The sequence below is a fragment of the Notolabrus celidotus genome, chromosome 17, assembly GCF_009762535.1.
Source record: "Notolabrus celidotus isolate fNotCel1 chromosome 17, fNotCel1.pri, whole genome shotgun sequence".
Classification (NCBI taxonomy): Eukaryota; Metazoa; Chordata; class Actinopteri; order Labriformes; family Labridae; genus Notolabrus; species Notolabrus celidotus.
Genome location: NC_048288.1, coordinates 26,121,358 through 26,138,359, shown reverse-complemented (window position 1 = coordinate 26,138,359; position 17,002 = coordinate 26,121,358). Strand labels below are relative to the sequence as shown.

General features: G+C 40.8%; 1 protein-coding gene across 1 annotated transcript in view; it reads left to right on the top strand.

Annotated features, from left to right (window-relative positions):
- The first annotated feature begins 205 nt into the window (after positions 1–205).
- Positions 206–17,002, top strand: part of tmtopsb (teleost multiple tissue opsin b) — a 52,507-nt gene continuing 35,710 nt past the window's right edge. Inside the window, exons 1-2 of the mRNA XM_034705953.1 lie at positions 206–901; positions 14,145–14,473. Coding sequence (XP_034561844.1) covers positions 499–901; positions 14,145–14,473 — 732 coding nt within the window. The 5' untranslated portion in view covers positions 206–498. The remainder of the gene's footprint in view (positions 902–14,144; positions 14,474–17,002) is intronic.

The following is a 17,002-nucleotide window of genomic DNA, read 5'->3' as shown; positions in this document are numbered from 1 at the left end:
CTCTGAAACATTGTTATGCAATGAAGAAGGTTTGAGACTACACACATGCATGCTCACTCACACACACACACATACACACACACACACACACACACACACACACACACACACACCGCAGCCTCACATTGAGGGTTTGTGTCCCTCAGCGCGTAAAAGGCGCTGCGGGTGATAAAAGCTCACGCGCACTAAGCGCTGCTCTGGTGGCCGTCACAGAGTACGAGCGCACATCTGCGGACCGGGAGCGCACAGCAGAGGGGAAGATACGACACTTCAATCTGCTCTTTAAATCGTCTCTCATTTGCAAAGTCGCTCTCTTGGACTCTGAAGTGGAGCAGTTAATTTTTTTTTTACTAACTGAAAGCTGCCACATGCGCGTGCAGTGCAACACAGTGCTCCCTCGTGCGCTTTTGCCTCTTCAGATGGGTTGACCGAAAGAGCAGCACCGGTACCGGGTGGTCGGTGCAAACTTTAGGGGCTGGTCCAAACTTTTAGCCCGGAATGATCGTTTGCAACGTGAGCCTGAGCTGTGTGCACTGTACCGGGGGAGGTGGAGCTGGCGGCACGGCAGCGACGGCAGCAGCAGCAGCGGCGGATGCGTACGAGCAGGTGCCCGGGTCTCTGCCTCCTCAGACCCTGAGCCCGAGAGGGCACCTGGTGGTGGCGGTGTGCCTCGGCTTCATCGGCACCTTTGGCTTCCTCACTAACTTCCTCGTGCTCACGCTTTTCTGCCGGTACCGGGCACTGCGCACGCCCATGAACCTCCTGCTAGTGAGCATCTCTGTGAGCGACCTGCTGGTCAGCGTGCTGGGCACCCCGTTCAGCTTCGCGGCCAGCACCCAGGGGCGGTGGCTGATCGGACGCGCTGGGTGCGTTTGGTACGGGTTCGTGAACGCATGTTTGGGTAAGCAGCTGTTTTCTTTTTGTGTAGCACGTGTCACAGAGACCTAATGACCTATAAGCACATGCTTGATTATTTTGTAGTAAATCACACCTCTCAAATCTAAATTAAATCCTGTTTCTTTTTCTTATGTTCACTTCAAACTGTTTAAAACATCTTAGACATCAGTCACTCCTGCTACCAATCAGACCTTGATCCTGTAATCCCTTGGGTTGCGTATTGATATAACTATTGATCATATAAATATGGAGATGTGGTCTCCTTCCTCTGGCATTAGAAACAGGTCGCTTCTTCCACTCTGTTCCAGAGGAGGAGAGAAAATGTTCCATATGTGATCTGGAGGAAGTTGAAAATGAAATGCACTTTTTATTCTACTGTCCTTCATATCATGAGCTCAGGTGCCTCCTTTTCAAAAAAAAATATCAGGAAGCTGTCCTGATTTGTTTTGCATGTCTGATGAAGATAGACTTCAGTTCCTGTTTACTCACAAAGTGTTCCAGTTTGCTCAGTTTGTGTTAAATGCTGTTCAGCAGTGTAAGGAGCACACTCTATGTCTGATTTAGTTGTTGTCACTGCCAAATGTCTGAAGTGTACCACTGTGCTTTCGAATTACTTTAGGTCATTGTTAGACATGTGCAGTATTGTAACGGCTCTTCTTTCTTCTATTGTTCTTTTTCTTCTTATGTTGTTGCTCCTATTTTGTTTTGTTTTTGTAGTGTCTTGTCCACATGGGCTGGACACCTTAAGGTGCACGACACGATGAATAATAAATAAACTAAACTAAACTATAAACTTTAAATGACGCTAAAAGTGTTAACATCTTGTGTCCATTGAATGTTGCCACAGTACATGAGTTTATCTAAAACGATTTTACAAAGCATAAAAAGTCTCTTCGTTCCTGCAGATGCTCTTTGAAGCATGAAGAAAATCTGCAGTCAATGCCTGTAAACATTAACATGATTAAAACCCTGTTAACCCGTTTCATTCAGCAGTTAATTACAATTAAAATCCCATTAAGTTCTGCAAGCAATGTGCTGTTCACTGCTGATAATGCTCATTCACTGTAAGCCTGTAAAATGACTTTCCTTCAGGGACAGAATGATCTGATACTGTGGCGTGTTCAATTTTATAACAGTGGTAACTTTGATGCATCCTCAAAAACATTCAGGAATGGAATTACTGTTTGTATTACATAATGAAACTGCACATAATCAGCTCAAATGAAGACCCTTTGTGGTTGTACAAATTGGTGCACACAGGATTCTTGACAGAGCTCCTCACCAGACTCAAACCTGTGACCTCTTAGTCATGGTGATATCACTTTAAACACCTCCAGGGATCAATATATCTAACACCTCGGCAGAGGAGAAGGTCCTCATTTCCTTGCCATTGGAACCACAAAACCAGAAAGAGAGAAATAATGATCAGGGTGTCAACATTTAGTGACCTCTCTTTTTATTTAGGAACCCTGTGATTGACTGCATGAGTCAGTAAACAATCTATCTGTTAATAAAATAAAGAACAGCGTCTTTTCTCCCTCATCGACCTCGTCCAGAGTTATTTTGGTCACATTTACTGCTCTCTGGAGTGATTTTATAGCTCTTCAATCTTTAGTTTTCTCTGTGAAGTCAGGACTTACAGTATTAAAGCATCAGGAACTCTCTGTTGATCTTCAATTTTTTGCTTCCTCTTTAGAGTCAGGACTAGAAGTACTCGCAGGTGCACTAAAGTGTTGATGATGTTGCTCTTAAATCAGCTGTTTTTTCTCTGGAGTCTGGTCTCTAAGAGCTCCGAGGTGCAGTTGGGTGTTCATGCCCTTAAATCAGTTGTTTCCTCCTTGGATTCAGGCAGTACGGTTTGGACTTGCAGATGTACATTGCTGATCTTAAATCGGTGCTCTCAGGCATGAAGTTAGGGGTTTCAGTGAAATATTACTGCACTCCCATGTGTTGTTTTGTGGGTCTGAACTCAGAGGAAGGTGCAGTTAAGTGCTGTTGTTTGCTCCATGGAGTTTGAACTTTGCAGAAATGCATTGCTGCACTCAAATCAGTGCTTTCCTCTTTGGGGTCTGAGGTTCAAATAAGAGTTGTTGATGCTCCTAAATCAGTTGTTTTCTCTATGAAGTCTGGACTTAAAGTGCTCCCAGGTGCGATCAGGTGTTCTCACCTTTAAAGCAGTTGTTTCCTCATGAGAGTCAGTCAGTGAAGTGTCCTTAAATTTGATTTTAAATCTTTTGTTTTCTCAGTGAAGTTTGGACTTGAAGGAACTACACTTTAAATCAGTGCTCTTTATATTTGGAGTCCGGGGTTCAAGTAAGGTGATGTTAAAGCTCCCCTCCATAGATTCTGGATGTCTGGACTAGCAGTACAGTGGTTTTCCTCTTAAATTTTGAATCAGAGTGGAGGATTCTAGCACAACTTCATCAGCTTCCAAGGTGCACGGTGAGGAAAAGGAAGTCTAAACACTTTTAGGATAAATAACAACTTTATTCTAAGACCACAAGCCGTAACGCGTTGATCTAAGAATAAAGTTGTTCTTTAACCTAAAAGTGTTGCTTGAGTTTTGACCCCTTCTAGAATTTTGAACAACAGTCGGGTGAAAGTTGTTGCATTTATTTCTCATATAAATCTGGACCAGCAAAGAGGTATGGATGTTCTTAAATCTGTAGATTTATCTGATTTGACATGCTGTCCTTTAAAGCTCCTGTGAGAAACTTGTGTTGTGTTGATTTTTGCGCCCCCTGTGGACAAAGCAGTTTGTGCTGATTTTGTCCTGGTGATGTATAGTTAGTGTTTCTTGACAAAAATCTCATCCGGCTCTCTTTTATCACTCAACTGAATCACAGATTGAAAACCCTTGTGGTAGAGATGGCAACAAAAAGGCTGTACGTACAGCAGTGTGCAGATCATCACTTGGTCTGACACCTACCCCCGACAGTTGTTTGTATATTAAAAAATAAGGATGTAGAAATAGTAACTGATCCTGTTGATGGTCTTCTTTGCTTTTGTAGGTCATAAAGAGGTGTCAGTATTTATTTCAGTTTGTTTCATAACTACCTTAACTAAAAATAATCCTTACTGGAGCTTTAATGACTCCATTTCTGTCAGGGTGAAAGTTTTAAAACTTTTTCATATAAAAATTAAAATTCATTGAGTGTTGCTGCTTTTAGAAATCATTGGTTTTCTCAATGGGATACTGCATGTCAAAATGTTGCTGCTCTGGAATCAATTATTGTGTCTTGGGCTTGATCTTTAACATGTTTATTGAGGGTTTATCATTTTCTTCATGGAGTTTTGGCTTGCATTAATGCATCACTGCTATTAAAAAAGTGCTCTTCTTCCTGGAATCTGGGGTTTGATCAAAGTGCTGATACTCTTAAATCAGCTGTTCTCCATCTGGAGTCTGGACTCAGTTTTATTTATTCTAAATCGAAGTGTTTATTCGCATGGAAGTGGAGAAAAACAATTTCCCCAAAGCATCCAGTTACAAATAAATCAAAGGTTGTTAGACTTGTTTTCAGTTTGAGTCTTGGTTGTGTCTGTTGCTGCTTTTTAATCAGTACTTTCCGCTCTTGAATCTAGACTTTCTGTTTCATTAAAATCAAATGTTTTCTTGGCGTGAAAAATTTCCCTCCAAGTCTCTGGGCACGGATTGGTCAGGTGTTACTGCACTTGAAAAATGTGTTTCCCCTCTCTTGAGTCTGGACTGGCTATGAGGAGCTGCTGCTCTTAAATCATTTCTCTCACTCTCTAGAGTCAGGACTAACAGTACCATGCACTAAAGTGTCATTGTTGTTGCTCTTAAATAAGTTGTTTCCTCTCTGGAGTCTGAATCAGCAGGGAAGTGCAGTAAGGTGTTGGTGTTGCTTTTAAATCTGTTGTTTTCTCTACGGAGGAAAGGCTTGCTGGAATGTGTTGCTGCTCTTAAATGAGAACTTTTCTGGTTGTTTTCAGGAGTTCAAGCCGGGTGATTTTGCTGCACTTAAAAATAATGTGTTTTCTGTGGAGTCCAGACTCTGAGGGGGACAGTGAGATGATAATTTGTTGCTCCTGTATTGTAGCTGTTTTTTTTACAGAGTCTGGAATTGCAGAAAATGTTACTCTGGAATCTGTGTTCTGTCATTTATGAGTCTGGACTCACAGTAAAGAGTTTTTGAAGTCTTGTCTTGCTGTAAGCTGTCGCTCTTTTTACTGTGGAATCTTAAAAAGTTGTGAATTATTATTGTTCTTCAAAGAGTTGTCTTCTTATGGAGTCATGAATTGCAGAAAATGTTGCTTTTCAACAAATTTTTTGTTCTTGAATCAGCAGTTTTTCATATCACAGTGACCACCCCCTCTCCTTAGACCACTTTGACCTGGATTGTTTTCTATCTTCCCCCCATCAAATTGAAGGATTCTGACTAAATCCCTCTCTAACTCCCCTTTGCAGCTTCTGATGGCACCAACAGCTTGCCAACACAACCATGTACATGCCAGAAGCACATCTTCCAAAAAGCTGACATTTACTCTGTAATGAGTCATACACGATTTTGATCTCATTTGCAGTTTATACCATGACCTGCAAACTTCTCACTGTTAGCTTTCCACTTTCCAGAGTGCTGAATGTTCAGAAGCGTCTGCAGAATAAAACAAGAAACAATCAATAACATCAAAAGTGTGTGTGAGAGAAGATTTGAGGCCTCATTATTTGAAGAGATCTGAATAAGAAGTTTTTAGAGATTGGATTTTGTACCGGAGCCGGTCACTGGCTCCCTGAAACGACCAGAGAGCAGAGATGGGAACCCGAGCATCAAAGATTTATGTGAGTAGTGAATGATTCATGACAGCTTGGTCAGGACTGATCAGCTAGAGGAAGGACAGGAAGAGATGCAAGCCAGTTTGAAAATTTCCAGAAATAACCTAAAGGGTCAAGTTATTTCAGCTTGTGTTCTGGCTGATGGAAAGCTTTAAAGCTCTGATAGAAAACATACAGGTTTAATATGCAAGAATTCAGATTTATCAAGCCATAAAGTGAGCTATGCACACAAAAGTAACTACTTCCTGAACCAATATATAATTAAAATCTGAATTTTGTGATTTTACATGTGTTTTTTTTATTGTAAATAGAAGTTATTTGTGTTTTATAAAACAGTTCAACCAAAAAAATTACTTACTGGAGTCAGGTTTGAGCATGAATGGCTTCTTCTGTCTTTTTTTGTTACCCTTTAAAAATTATTCCATTAGAAAATTGTCGTCAGATTCACGGATAACAAAAATAATTGTTAGTGTCAGCTCTCTCGTAATCTGTGCAAACCTATGATAATAAGTTATTGGGAGTGATGAATGTGATCCCTGTGCATTCATTGGATCAAAACCTGCAGAGTCTGAACTAAAAAAAAAAAAAAAAGCTGCCTGAGGAGTTTTAGCTTGAGTTGCTTTCCCTCTTCAGATATTTATCCATGGTTTCTTTGTGCTAAGAGCATTAAATTGCAATAACTGAGCAAAAGCTGTGCGTGCCAGCGCCCTCACAGTGTTCCTTTTTGTCTCAAAAGTTTGTTAAAGCTTAAAAAAAGAGACAGGCAGCAAAGTGCACTCAGTAAATTTCTCTTCATCAGCGGTGTTTGATTATATCTCTTAATCAAATACAAACACACTGGGTTAAAAGTGAAATTGTAGTGTTGAAGTGCTTCAATCAGGACTTTTTTTAAAACTGAAATGATCACTTCAAGGCCCCTGCAGAGCTCACAAAGTTAACTTTAAGTCTTTTAATACCACACAGGATTCAACTGAATACTTTTTGTCACAGTCATACTCTAAAACCTCAAAGGGAAACCAGTGGAGAGAATAATGACACAGAATCAGAAACTTTTATTTCATTGTATAAGTGTCATAAAACAAGGTGTTTAAAATTTCTTTTTGACACCTTCATCTAAAAAGTGACACCATAATGCTGTAAAATGCAGTCAGGGGTTTTTTACCGTGTCTTGGTATTTTATCCAGAAAACAGCGTTATGATCTACCTCAGGCTTTGTCAGGAAGAAGCCCTCTCATGGGGGCTAGTGCAACCACCACCATAACCCACCGCACGCTACATGACGTGACTGAAAATTCACCCTCATTCACTGTGTACTGCAGGCGACCCCTTTGCTGTGCAAACACTCCAGGCTACATAGCAACGTGGACCAGGTCTGAGGCAGCACATTTTAACAGCTTTCTCCCCCCCTCATGGGGTCATAAAAACTATGTATTTACAGAAAACTTTGTTACACTGTTACGTAAATAAACCCTGTGGAGTGATTGAAAAGACTCCTCAATTCAAGACGTATGAAGTAAGAAGGGGAGGTTGGTGGTGACTCTTGGTCGCAGGCAGTTGGTCCCTACTTCACAGCTTTTAAAGTTACCACAGGCTGACTTTAACAACCCTAATGGAAGCTAGTAAGAGAGAAAATAGATGGTATTAGAAAGAGCTACACAGCTGCACAGAAACGGCACATTGTGGACTGAGATACCCCTAAAACAGACTGCATTACATACACCAAGGCCATTTTCTAGGTTTTAGGGTGTGTTATTCCTAAAGATAAAATTGATAGTCTTGCAAGATGCTCATTTGACATGTTATCAGATGATTAAAAAGCCTGTTAAAAGTTCTTATCACCATTAAGATGCTTGCTTGACATGCATCCAGTTGTGTTTATTGTGTGGCCATAAGGCACATAATCATCTTTATAAGTGAACAGCAAGGGGGCCCGAGGATGGAGCCCTGTGGTACACCAGCAAACTGGATCGCTGATCCAGCAGGTCGGAGCCCTCCGGATTAGAGACGCATCACTTTGATTTTTGTCGGATGCCGGAGCACGATGCATCAATCTCAACAGCGAAGATTGAGCGGGACAGGAAGTCAGGCACCAAAATAAAATGAAAAAATGCGGTTAATTTTCAGAATAAAACACTCTGTGTTATCACCAGATCGTATTTCACTTAACTACAACAACAAACCGTCATGATGAGGCCTGGAGTGAACAGGTCAGAGGTTTTCAGAGGACAATCCTGCTCCGTGCTGCATTCCAAAAACACAACCGGTGGGTGTTGACAGATGAGAGAGCACGGAGCCAGACTGCAGCGAATGTGAGATGGACCAGGACACGGATCTGGTGAAAGTCCACTGTTAGAGACTCCTGTAGTAGCTTTGCCTGCTCTTAAAGTACCTCATCGGACCTCTTCCAATGCTTTACTCCTGATGTAACTACTGCTGCCCCTCAGAGCTGGTGCATAATGTTAATACAGGTTGTCCAAAATGACGCATTCCAGTTTTTAGATAACCTAAACAGCTCGTTATGAGAACAGAGTAGGTATCACTCTGTTTCACATCTATGCTCTTTTGAAGACAAAAGAACCAGCTGGATGAGCAGCAAAAATATGCTTAGAGTGCCCAATCAAATTTAATGAAGCTGTTCATTTAAATTCATTGAAGTGTTTTTCTTAAATCGGTAGCTGTGGATTTGAAGCTTCCTTCTCAAACTGTCTGAGAGGTGAGTTTGTAGCAGGTCTGATTGAAACTCCAAAGAAAAGATCAAACTGCCTCCTGCAGCAGAAATCATGGTTGAAAACGTACTTTCAGACGCAATCAAAGATAATCAGTACATTTTTCAATGATGAGTGAATACGAAGCAGAAGTAAATACAGCTTTTATGACCTGAATTCAGCTTTTCATGTTAAACATCAGAAGCCTTCCCATTACTCTTTAATCAACACTTTGCAGTTGATCAATAACTCACTTGAAACACCTGTTACTCATTGTAGGAGAGAAACTAGGGCACTTACAGCCCAGTGAACATAAATGGATCTTTCTCAGGTCATCAGGTCTTGAGTGAGACAAAAAACAGCTGGAACCTCTTGTTTCAACGTCAGCCTATCTAAGTTGGAATCCAGTTCATCTGATAATTAACTAATGAGACATTGTTCTCTCGCCTGTAATTATCCAGACAACATCAGAGCGACTGCAGCGTGCACTCAGGGGCTGTTAGCAGGAACGTAATCAAACCTCATCATGTCACTTTGGCTGGGACATGAGTCCCTTTCTCCCTCTTTCATTTACTCCAGCTCTCTTTTTGTTTTATTGTGTTTCTTGGCTGTGGCTGACAGGTGTGAGGGGGGCTGGGCATCAAATCAGGCTCAATGTAAAACCATCAAACAAGCAGCAGGTTAGTTTAAAGAGTTCACCTCTGCATGGACTTTTATCTAAGCTTTAGCTTAAATATTGTTCAGGTGACACAAGAGCAACTTCTTTGGAGGACTGTTCTGCCCTAAAGCACAAACATGACTTCACTGAATTATTCAGGCTGATAGAGGATACTGATAGAGGAGGTTACTTGGAGTGAAGTGATGTGAATACAGAGATGAAGAGTTAAAAGTTGCTTTCATTATTAGATCAGTAATATCATTATCTGCAACTACTTTGCAAATTATCTTTGCTCCTTAGTTTTGATGATATTAAAATTATGAGGATTACATCATTAGGGGCAGGGCTGACCACTAGATCTGTTTTGGGTTGTCTCCGATACGCTGTGGCTCCTGCGCCTATTCTCTTGTCCGTCAACAGCCACCGGTTGCGTATTCAGAACGCAGGACAGAGCAGGACCGCTGGACAGCTGGAGTCATGTGACCGAGGTTTTCCCGCTGTATTTACTGAATCAATGATTCTCCTCCTCCTCTCTTCATCCATGTTGTCTTTCTGGTCCTCTGAAAACCTCCGACCTGTTGACTCCAGGCCTGGCTCTGCTCATCTTGACGGTTTGTTGTTGTAGTTAAGTGAAATATGATCTGGTGATAACACAGAGTTTTATTCTGAAAATGAACCGGATATTTCGGACCTGCCAGGTCAGAAATGCACCCGGAACACAATGGAGTGGAGCCAGTGGAAGTTAACACATTGACTAGAATAGAAACCTATCAGATCTTGCCTCAACTCTACCACTTTGCAGCTGGCTTGATTGACTGAAGTTTGATTGAGTCAGCATTTCCAATATGAGGACTTCCATCATTGGGCTTCAAAACTAATGTAAAGTTGGCATCCAATCCCACAGGCACATATCACATAGCGCCGTAAGATGATAATAGAAGGCAAGGCAACTTTATTTGTATAGCACATTTCATACACGAGGGCAACTCAATGTGCTTTACATTAAAACATTAAAAGCATTGGAAACATTCAGACAAGCAGAAAATAACAATTAAAATGACAAATAAAATAAAACTGAAAAGAAAAGGAAAATTAGAAATATATTAAAAGTAAATTTCAAATTTGCATTTAAAGTGAGTTAAAATGAGCTAAGATAGGAAGGCAGTGGCAAATTAAAAAGTCTTAATCTTTGATTCAAAAGAGGTGAGAGTTGGAGCAGACCTACAGTTTTCAAGGAGTGTGTTCCAGATATGTGGTGCATAATGACTAAACGCTGCTTCACCATGTTTCATTCTGACTCTCGGGACTGAAAGCAGACCAGTACCTGATGACCTCAGAGGTTGAGATGGTTCATAAAGTAGCAGCAGATCAGCAATGTAGAAGATGGAAGATGATTGCTGATAGTTTCTGATATTGTTTCAATTATTGCAGCAAATCTCACATGTGATGTAACTTCAGACTTCAAACAAACTTTGGGAAACTGGAATCTCAAAGTTGAACATGAAGCTCCTGTTGGCTGAAAAAAAGAACCATTGTGCAAATCTTTGTTTTGAGTGAGAAAATCCTGTTTGACTGAGTCGGGCATGGCGCTTATTAGTTGCACGTGTGAAATTTTATTCCCTTTCATCCAATCACTGTGTTGTTCAGGTCATGTTTTCTTTTGACGCTCTTGAATGCAGACTCATAGAAACCCAAAACTTCTTCTTTCTCCCAGACAAATCTAGCTCAGGAAAATCCCTCTCTTGGGGTCATGAACATTATTTTTTCAATGTATCACATTTCTTTAAAAAGACAGCATTAACATGTCCACTTTCTTACTGGTCACTGCATGTTGAACTCAATCTTAGTGTGCTGAAAGTGTTGCTGAGTGAGCAGCCTCTTGGCAGCGGTTTGAGAAATGGTTTACTTGGCATCAGTATTTCTGCTTTGCCATCAGTTGGACCTGAAACAAGAAAGAAGAAAATAGGGGAACAAAGAAAGGACAGAGAGATACAAAAGAGAAAGAGGGTGACACAAATTAGAAAAGACAGAAAAAGAGAGAGGGGATAAGGGTGAGATGAGATGGAGAAAGAGAGCGCAAAAGAATGAAACAATAAAAGATGATTAGCTCCTGTGCTGACTCAGGTTGAGGACAAGAGGTCATTCATTTTACCATTAATTTATTTGGCTCCACGGAAGAGCTGGGTGAGGACAAACCGGGCCTTAGGTGAAAAAGCCATTAAAATGCATGCTGGAGAATCAAAGTGGGCCATGTTTGAGCCAAAGCCAGCGTTAGGGACTGATACCGGTCCCCCTGAATCCCGCCAGGCTCAAAGTACAGACTGTTCAATCAGGACAGGAAATGAATGTAAAAATGGTCGCTGTTGAGAGGAGATGTCGTGTTGCTGAGGAAGCAGACCAATTGTGTTAAATCAACCAACCGTACCAGGCCGAGGACACAGCTGTCGATATTCTTTTGACTTGTTTACCCACAGTTTTCCTTTTGTCACATGAATTCCAAATATTTCATCAGGGTTTAGTTTGATGCTTTAGAAGTACTTTTCCAAAACTTGATGCAATTAGTTTTTTCTTTTCTTATCAGAAAATGCTACCATGGCATACAAAGGGGTGCCGGTGACCTAGCAGTCTAAGCACGCCCCATGTACAGAGGCAATAGTTCTCATCGCAGAGGTCAACTACCAGCCTTGACTGTTTGCTTCATGTCCTCCCTCACATTTCTCTCCACTGTTTCCCTTCAGCTGTTCTATCAATACAGGCAAAAATGCCAAAAAATGTAACTTAAAAAAAAGAAATAAAGATGTCCACAGGGGGCGCCAAAATCAACACAAACAAAGTTCCTCACTGCAGCTTTAACGTGAAGACACAATAATTGGGATTTCAGACAGTTAAATAATGACTGGTGCACTTGCTAACTGTGTTGTTATTCTGTTAATGGTTAAAGAGGCAGTTACATGATTTTTTGCGCAATTTAGAAAACCATTTGCTAAGGAGGTAAACATATCATCTTTCTAAGATTGTATTATGTAAACCGTGAAGTGTTCTGGTTCTCCTGCTTGCACACAAGTCGAACAAAGTTGTCTGAAGCATGTTTTTTAATGCAATTATAGTGGCAACTTTTAGCAAAAACCTTCTTGGTCACTTCTGCAGGACATGATAGTTCTGATTTGTGTTTTCTAAAACAGGTTTACTCAAAAATGAAATGGATGCCGTGTGAAATTAAACAAACTGAGAATTTATTCAAAAATATCAACAAACAAAAATCACTTTTCTCGTCGCTAATAGCTTTCATTTCAACAAAAGCGACAAAACTATATTAAAAAAAAAACAAAGCTACGGTTAGAAAATATGTTGCTCCTTGTCCTGCTCAGATCAAGCACACATTGCAGCGCACATGCTCAGTTGCTCCGTTGCTCCCATTTAGCAGCACCAATTACCTGCAGCATGACAGTCAAAGGCACATATACTCAAATTACTCTATGGCTCTAACAGCAATGCAATAGCTTTTTGTTACATTGATGTGTAACTGCAGATTCTACTGCCAGTATGACGACATTTCATTTCTACTTTGCTCACCTGAGATACTAAACCTATCCGACTTATATTTTCTCTATATTATAAGCACATTTTCTTTGCATTTGACCCTAATATATTTCACATATATTCATTTCCATTAGTATATTGCACATGCATGTATTTTGTACAGTATTTCTGATCTGGAACTAGACTTTCCTTCAGGATGAATTAAGTCCCATCCTCTACTTATCTTATGTGCAGGACTTAACCTCTTAGGGAAGGTACTTTCTAGAGTGCAAAATTCAAAATTCACCTTTTCAAATTCAACAATTGTGTAACTTTGCCCTTATTCTTCTTTAATTTAAATATTTTTTTCACATCATTTAACATCCACATGTTGAATGTGAAAGTATCTTGATTTTGGCGACTCTTAGTGGGAGTAATAGAAATTGTAAGCTGTATCAATTAATTTAACAAACTGAATATTTATGACAAAGAACAATTTGGTAGTTAAATTAAAATTAGATAGTTTTTAAGTCTTTATCACTGTCAGTTTGACCTAAAAGCCTCATTGGATTCTTTGTTTTAATTACTTAACACATAATATGTAAATGAAGCCTCTCTCTGACCTTAAAGGGTAGACTTGTGAAGTCCCCCTGCTTCATCAAACTAGAGTACTCCGCTAATGAATAAAGAGTGCTCTTATCCCCTCTTCATCTACCTGCAAACATGCACACATACACCCATTATTAATTCTATTATTCTCAAGACTCTTACTCTTACTCGTCCGCACCAAACACGCCGTGGTGTCAGCCAATCAGACACCCTCATTCCACACGGAGATGCTCTGATTGTCTATAATCAAAAGCTCTGAACCTGAGAGACCCAGAGATGATGGAGGTGAAGAGCCTCTGGACCAGCACTTTCCCTTCTGTGTGCACTGATTAGCTCTGATTTCAGACTTAGCCACTTTGGGAGCAATTTACTGCAACAGAAGACCTTCACCTATCGGACAATTAACATGTAGATGAAGCCTGCTGCTCAGGTTAATCACTGTTTTTGTGCATGTATGTTTCAGTGTGAGCAGACTTTGACAGATGAGAGTGTAATGATGATTAGCTTATTGAATGTCGCAACAAAAACAGGCATTTCAATGAAAAGAAACATTAAGTCTACTGCAAAACAACTTGCAACTACACCGCAAATCCTTCACCTATTGTAGTAATTTGACCCTGTTTTAAAAAAGTACTAAGAAAGTATCAAGAAAGCATGTAGCCCCTTAAGGTGGTAATTATTATCTTGTGTGCATGAAAAAAACGGACTTGTGCAGACCAATGCAGAAAATGTACTTCAGTCTTTGTTTTAGTCCAGTTTTCTAACTATCTTGGAGCGAAAACAGAACAGATGCTCAAATTAGAAGAAAAGCGGCTCTTTGGTTCTCCACATGTCCTCCTCCAATCCAATATTGATACTTTGAGATTTACTCAACATTGTGTCCCTTTTTTCAGACTCTATTTGTGCCACAATATGCCAAAGTATGTTGTTACACACCTGCTGGTTGTTTCTTCCTCCCCAGGCATCGTCTCCCTGATCTCCCTCGCCGTTCTGTCCTATGAGCGTTACTGCACCATGATGGCGACCACCATAGCCGATGGCCGAAACTTCCGCCCGGCGCTAGGAGGAATCTGCTTCTCGTGGATGTACTCGGTGGTCTGGACTGTACCTCCGCTGCTGGGCTGGAGCAGATATGGGCCCGAGGGTCCCGGCACAACCTGTTCGGTGGACTGGAGGACCCAGACGGCAAACAATATCTCCTACATCATCTGCCTGTTCACCTTTTGCCTGGTCCTGCCGTTCTGCGTCATCCTGTACTCCTATGGCAGGCTGCTGCGCGCCATCAGACAGGTGGGAGTCTGCGAATGAAAGTAGGAATATTAGAAAAACTAAAACTGTCTTTTTAATGTGTTTAGATATCAGATATTTTGCATGTGCCTGCAGATGCACTACACCAGTGATTTTCAACCACTGTGCCATGGCACACTAGTGGGCCGTGACAGATCGTCAGGTGTGCTGTGGGACACTATCAAATTTCACTTAATTAGCCCAAAAAATATTATTTATATACTGCAAATATTTTGCCATGTAGTGTGTCTGTGCCTGCAGTGTAGTGACTGGCGGAGTAATCAAATACTTGTCCATGTACTGACCTGTGCTACCCATCCACTGGGTGGCAATAAAGCGCACTTATGACCTTGTTAATTTAAGACAATAGAATTAATGATGCGCGGGAGATGTGTATGTGACAAGACGTAGGCGTATAACAGTGATGGATCAATGTTCAAAAAGGAAAAATAAAAACTCCAAACTGGGCCCTGGACAAATTTCTAACCCGGATGAAGAGAGTAATATGGGTGGATGAAAAGGCAACTTTTATGAGAAAAAATTACAACAATGACTGCGAGAGCTCTCAAAGCTAGCTACTTAGTAGCTGAACTTGTAGTCAAATCAAAATAGCCACACATTATGGCAGAGACATTAATACTACCTGCAAAAGCCATTGTAAATAAGATGCTTTGCCCTGACACAGTTAAAGAAGTAGCCAAAGCCCCCCTCTCAGATAATTAGATTCATAAATTGAGAGGCTAAATGTGTCATTTTATAAAACTTTTGGTTGTTGGTGTGCCTCAGGATTTTTTTAATGTATGAAATGTGCCTTGGCTCAAAAAAGGTTGAAAAACACTGCACTACACAATGTATTTGAAATAGACCTGACCTCTTACATCCAATCAAACTGTTGTCAGGGAAAAGTCTAACAAAAAAGTCTCCTGGTATTAATGGTGGGTCTGTGAGACCAATTTCTGGTGTTGGCAATTAGTGGTTACTTAACAAGCTAGTAACCAGCTACAAACTAGCCTGGATGTCAAGGAACAAACAGCTATGGTGAGATGTTTCATAGGTGTCTAGAGCCTTTTCCCAGAGTAACTTGACACCTTTATCCACCAACAAAAGCCACAAGGGAGAGCAGGACATCCTCCATCTATCCTGGTATTATTGCTTATCTTGTACAGTATAATCCTGCTCCTCTGGTGTATTCCTAAAAGTTAAGTGTACTGAAAAAGCCTCATTATGAAATAAACAAGTTATTTGAAGCTTTAATGTTTCACCAGAGTGAAGAGGGGTGTGAATGAAAGTTTTTGAAATATTTGATGATGCAGTGTGTTTGCCTGCTTAGAAATAATGCATGTTTTGGTTCAGGTTTGATCTCTCTTCTTAATCCTCCTCTTTTCTGATTCATCCACAGACTAGTTAAAATTTGGGATTTTGTTTGAAAAAGGCTTAGAAAATAAAAATCCAAAAAGAAAGAGTCAGCAGCAAAGTGAAGAAAAATCATTTTCACTTTCACATCACAGAGACGCAGTGATCAAGGGGTCAAACTTGTTACCTTTACTCACCTCTTGTTTCCATTTACATATAAGACCACAAAAGTAAGCAGTAAGTTACAGCAAACACATGCTCTGCCTCTTTTAAGTAGAGATCGGGGGATGATACTAATACCTTGGCTTGTATTACTAATGTGGAAAACACAGCCTCTGTGTTAGGGCTTCTATGGAAGATGAATTGTTGTGTGTTCAGTGACGTTTGAAGCTTTAAACGTCACTAATGCTTTAGACATAAGACTTTAAATGGATATTTCAGTTTTTTTGAAGTGGGGTCGTATGAGTTACAGTACACTATTGCTCCTGCTAGCCACAATGCGTGCCGGTGAGCTCTTCCCCTTTAATGAGAAAATTCCCAGTGGACCGGCCGGTAAGCTAGGCTACAATTCTCTGCGGACGGGGCCTCCTATTTCGTGTAATTTCACCAAAGTTAAGAAATTATGGTCCAGGTACTCATCACGGTGCAAATGCATGAACCAGTAGAAAAATTGGAGCTATTCAGTTTGCCGTCAGAAACCTCCTTTGTTTTGGCACTATTTTCAGACGCGCCACACAGAACGGTGTTCTTCCGCTGCTTGAGCACGGATACACGCCGATCAGCTGTTTGGATCAACAAGCAAGTTTTAAAGGTGACATATTGCGTTCTTTTTCATCAAAATATATTGGTCTAAGAGGTCCCCAAAACATGTCTTTGAAGTTTATGCTCAAAAAAACACTTTGAAATCAGATTTTGGCATGCCTGAAAAACCCTCTTTTTCAGCCCTGCTCAGAACACTCTGTTTTGTGTGTCTGTGCCTTTAAATGAGAATGAGCTCTCTGACCACGCCCCCTCAGGAATTGGATGTGGCCTCGACTCTCCAGCACGTTGATCTAATGTTTACATGTTGGCTGAATATACACGGCTGCTCACAGATCCGCGTTACTTCAACCCTCTGAATCTGATCCAGAGTCTGATCTTGACGGAGAGGCGCCTGCAGCAGGACCTTTCTGAACCATT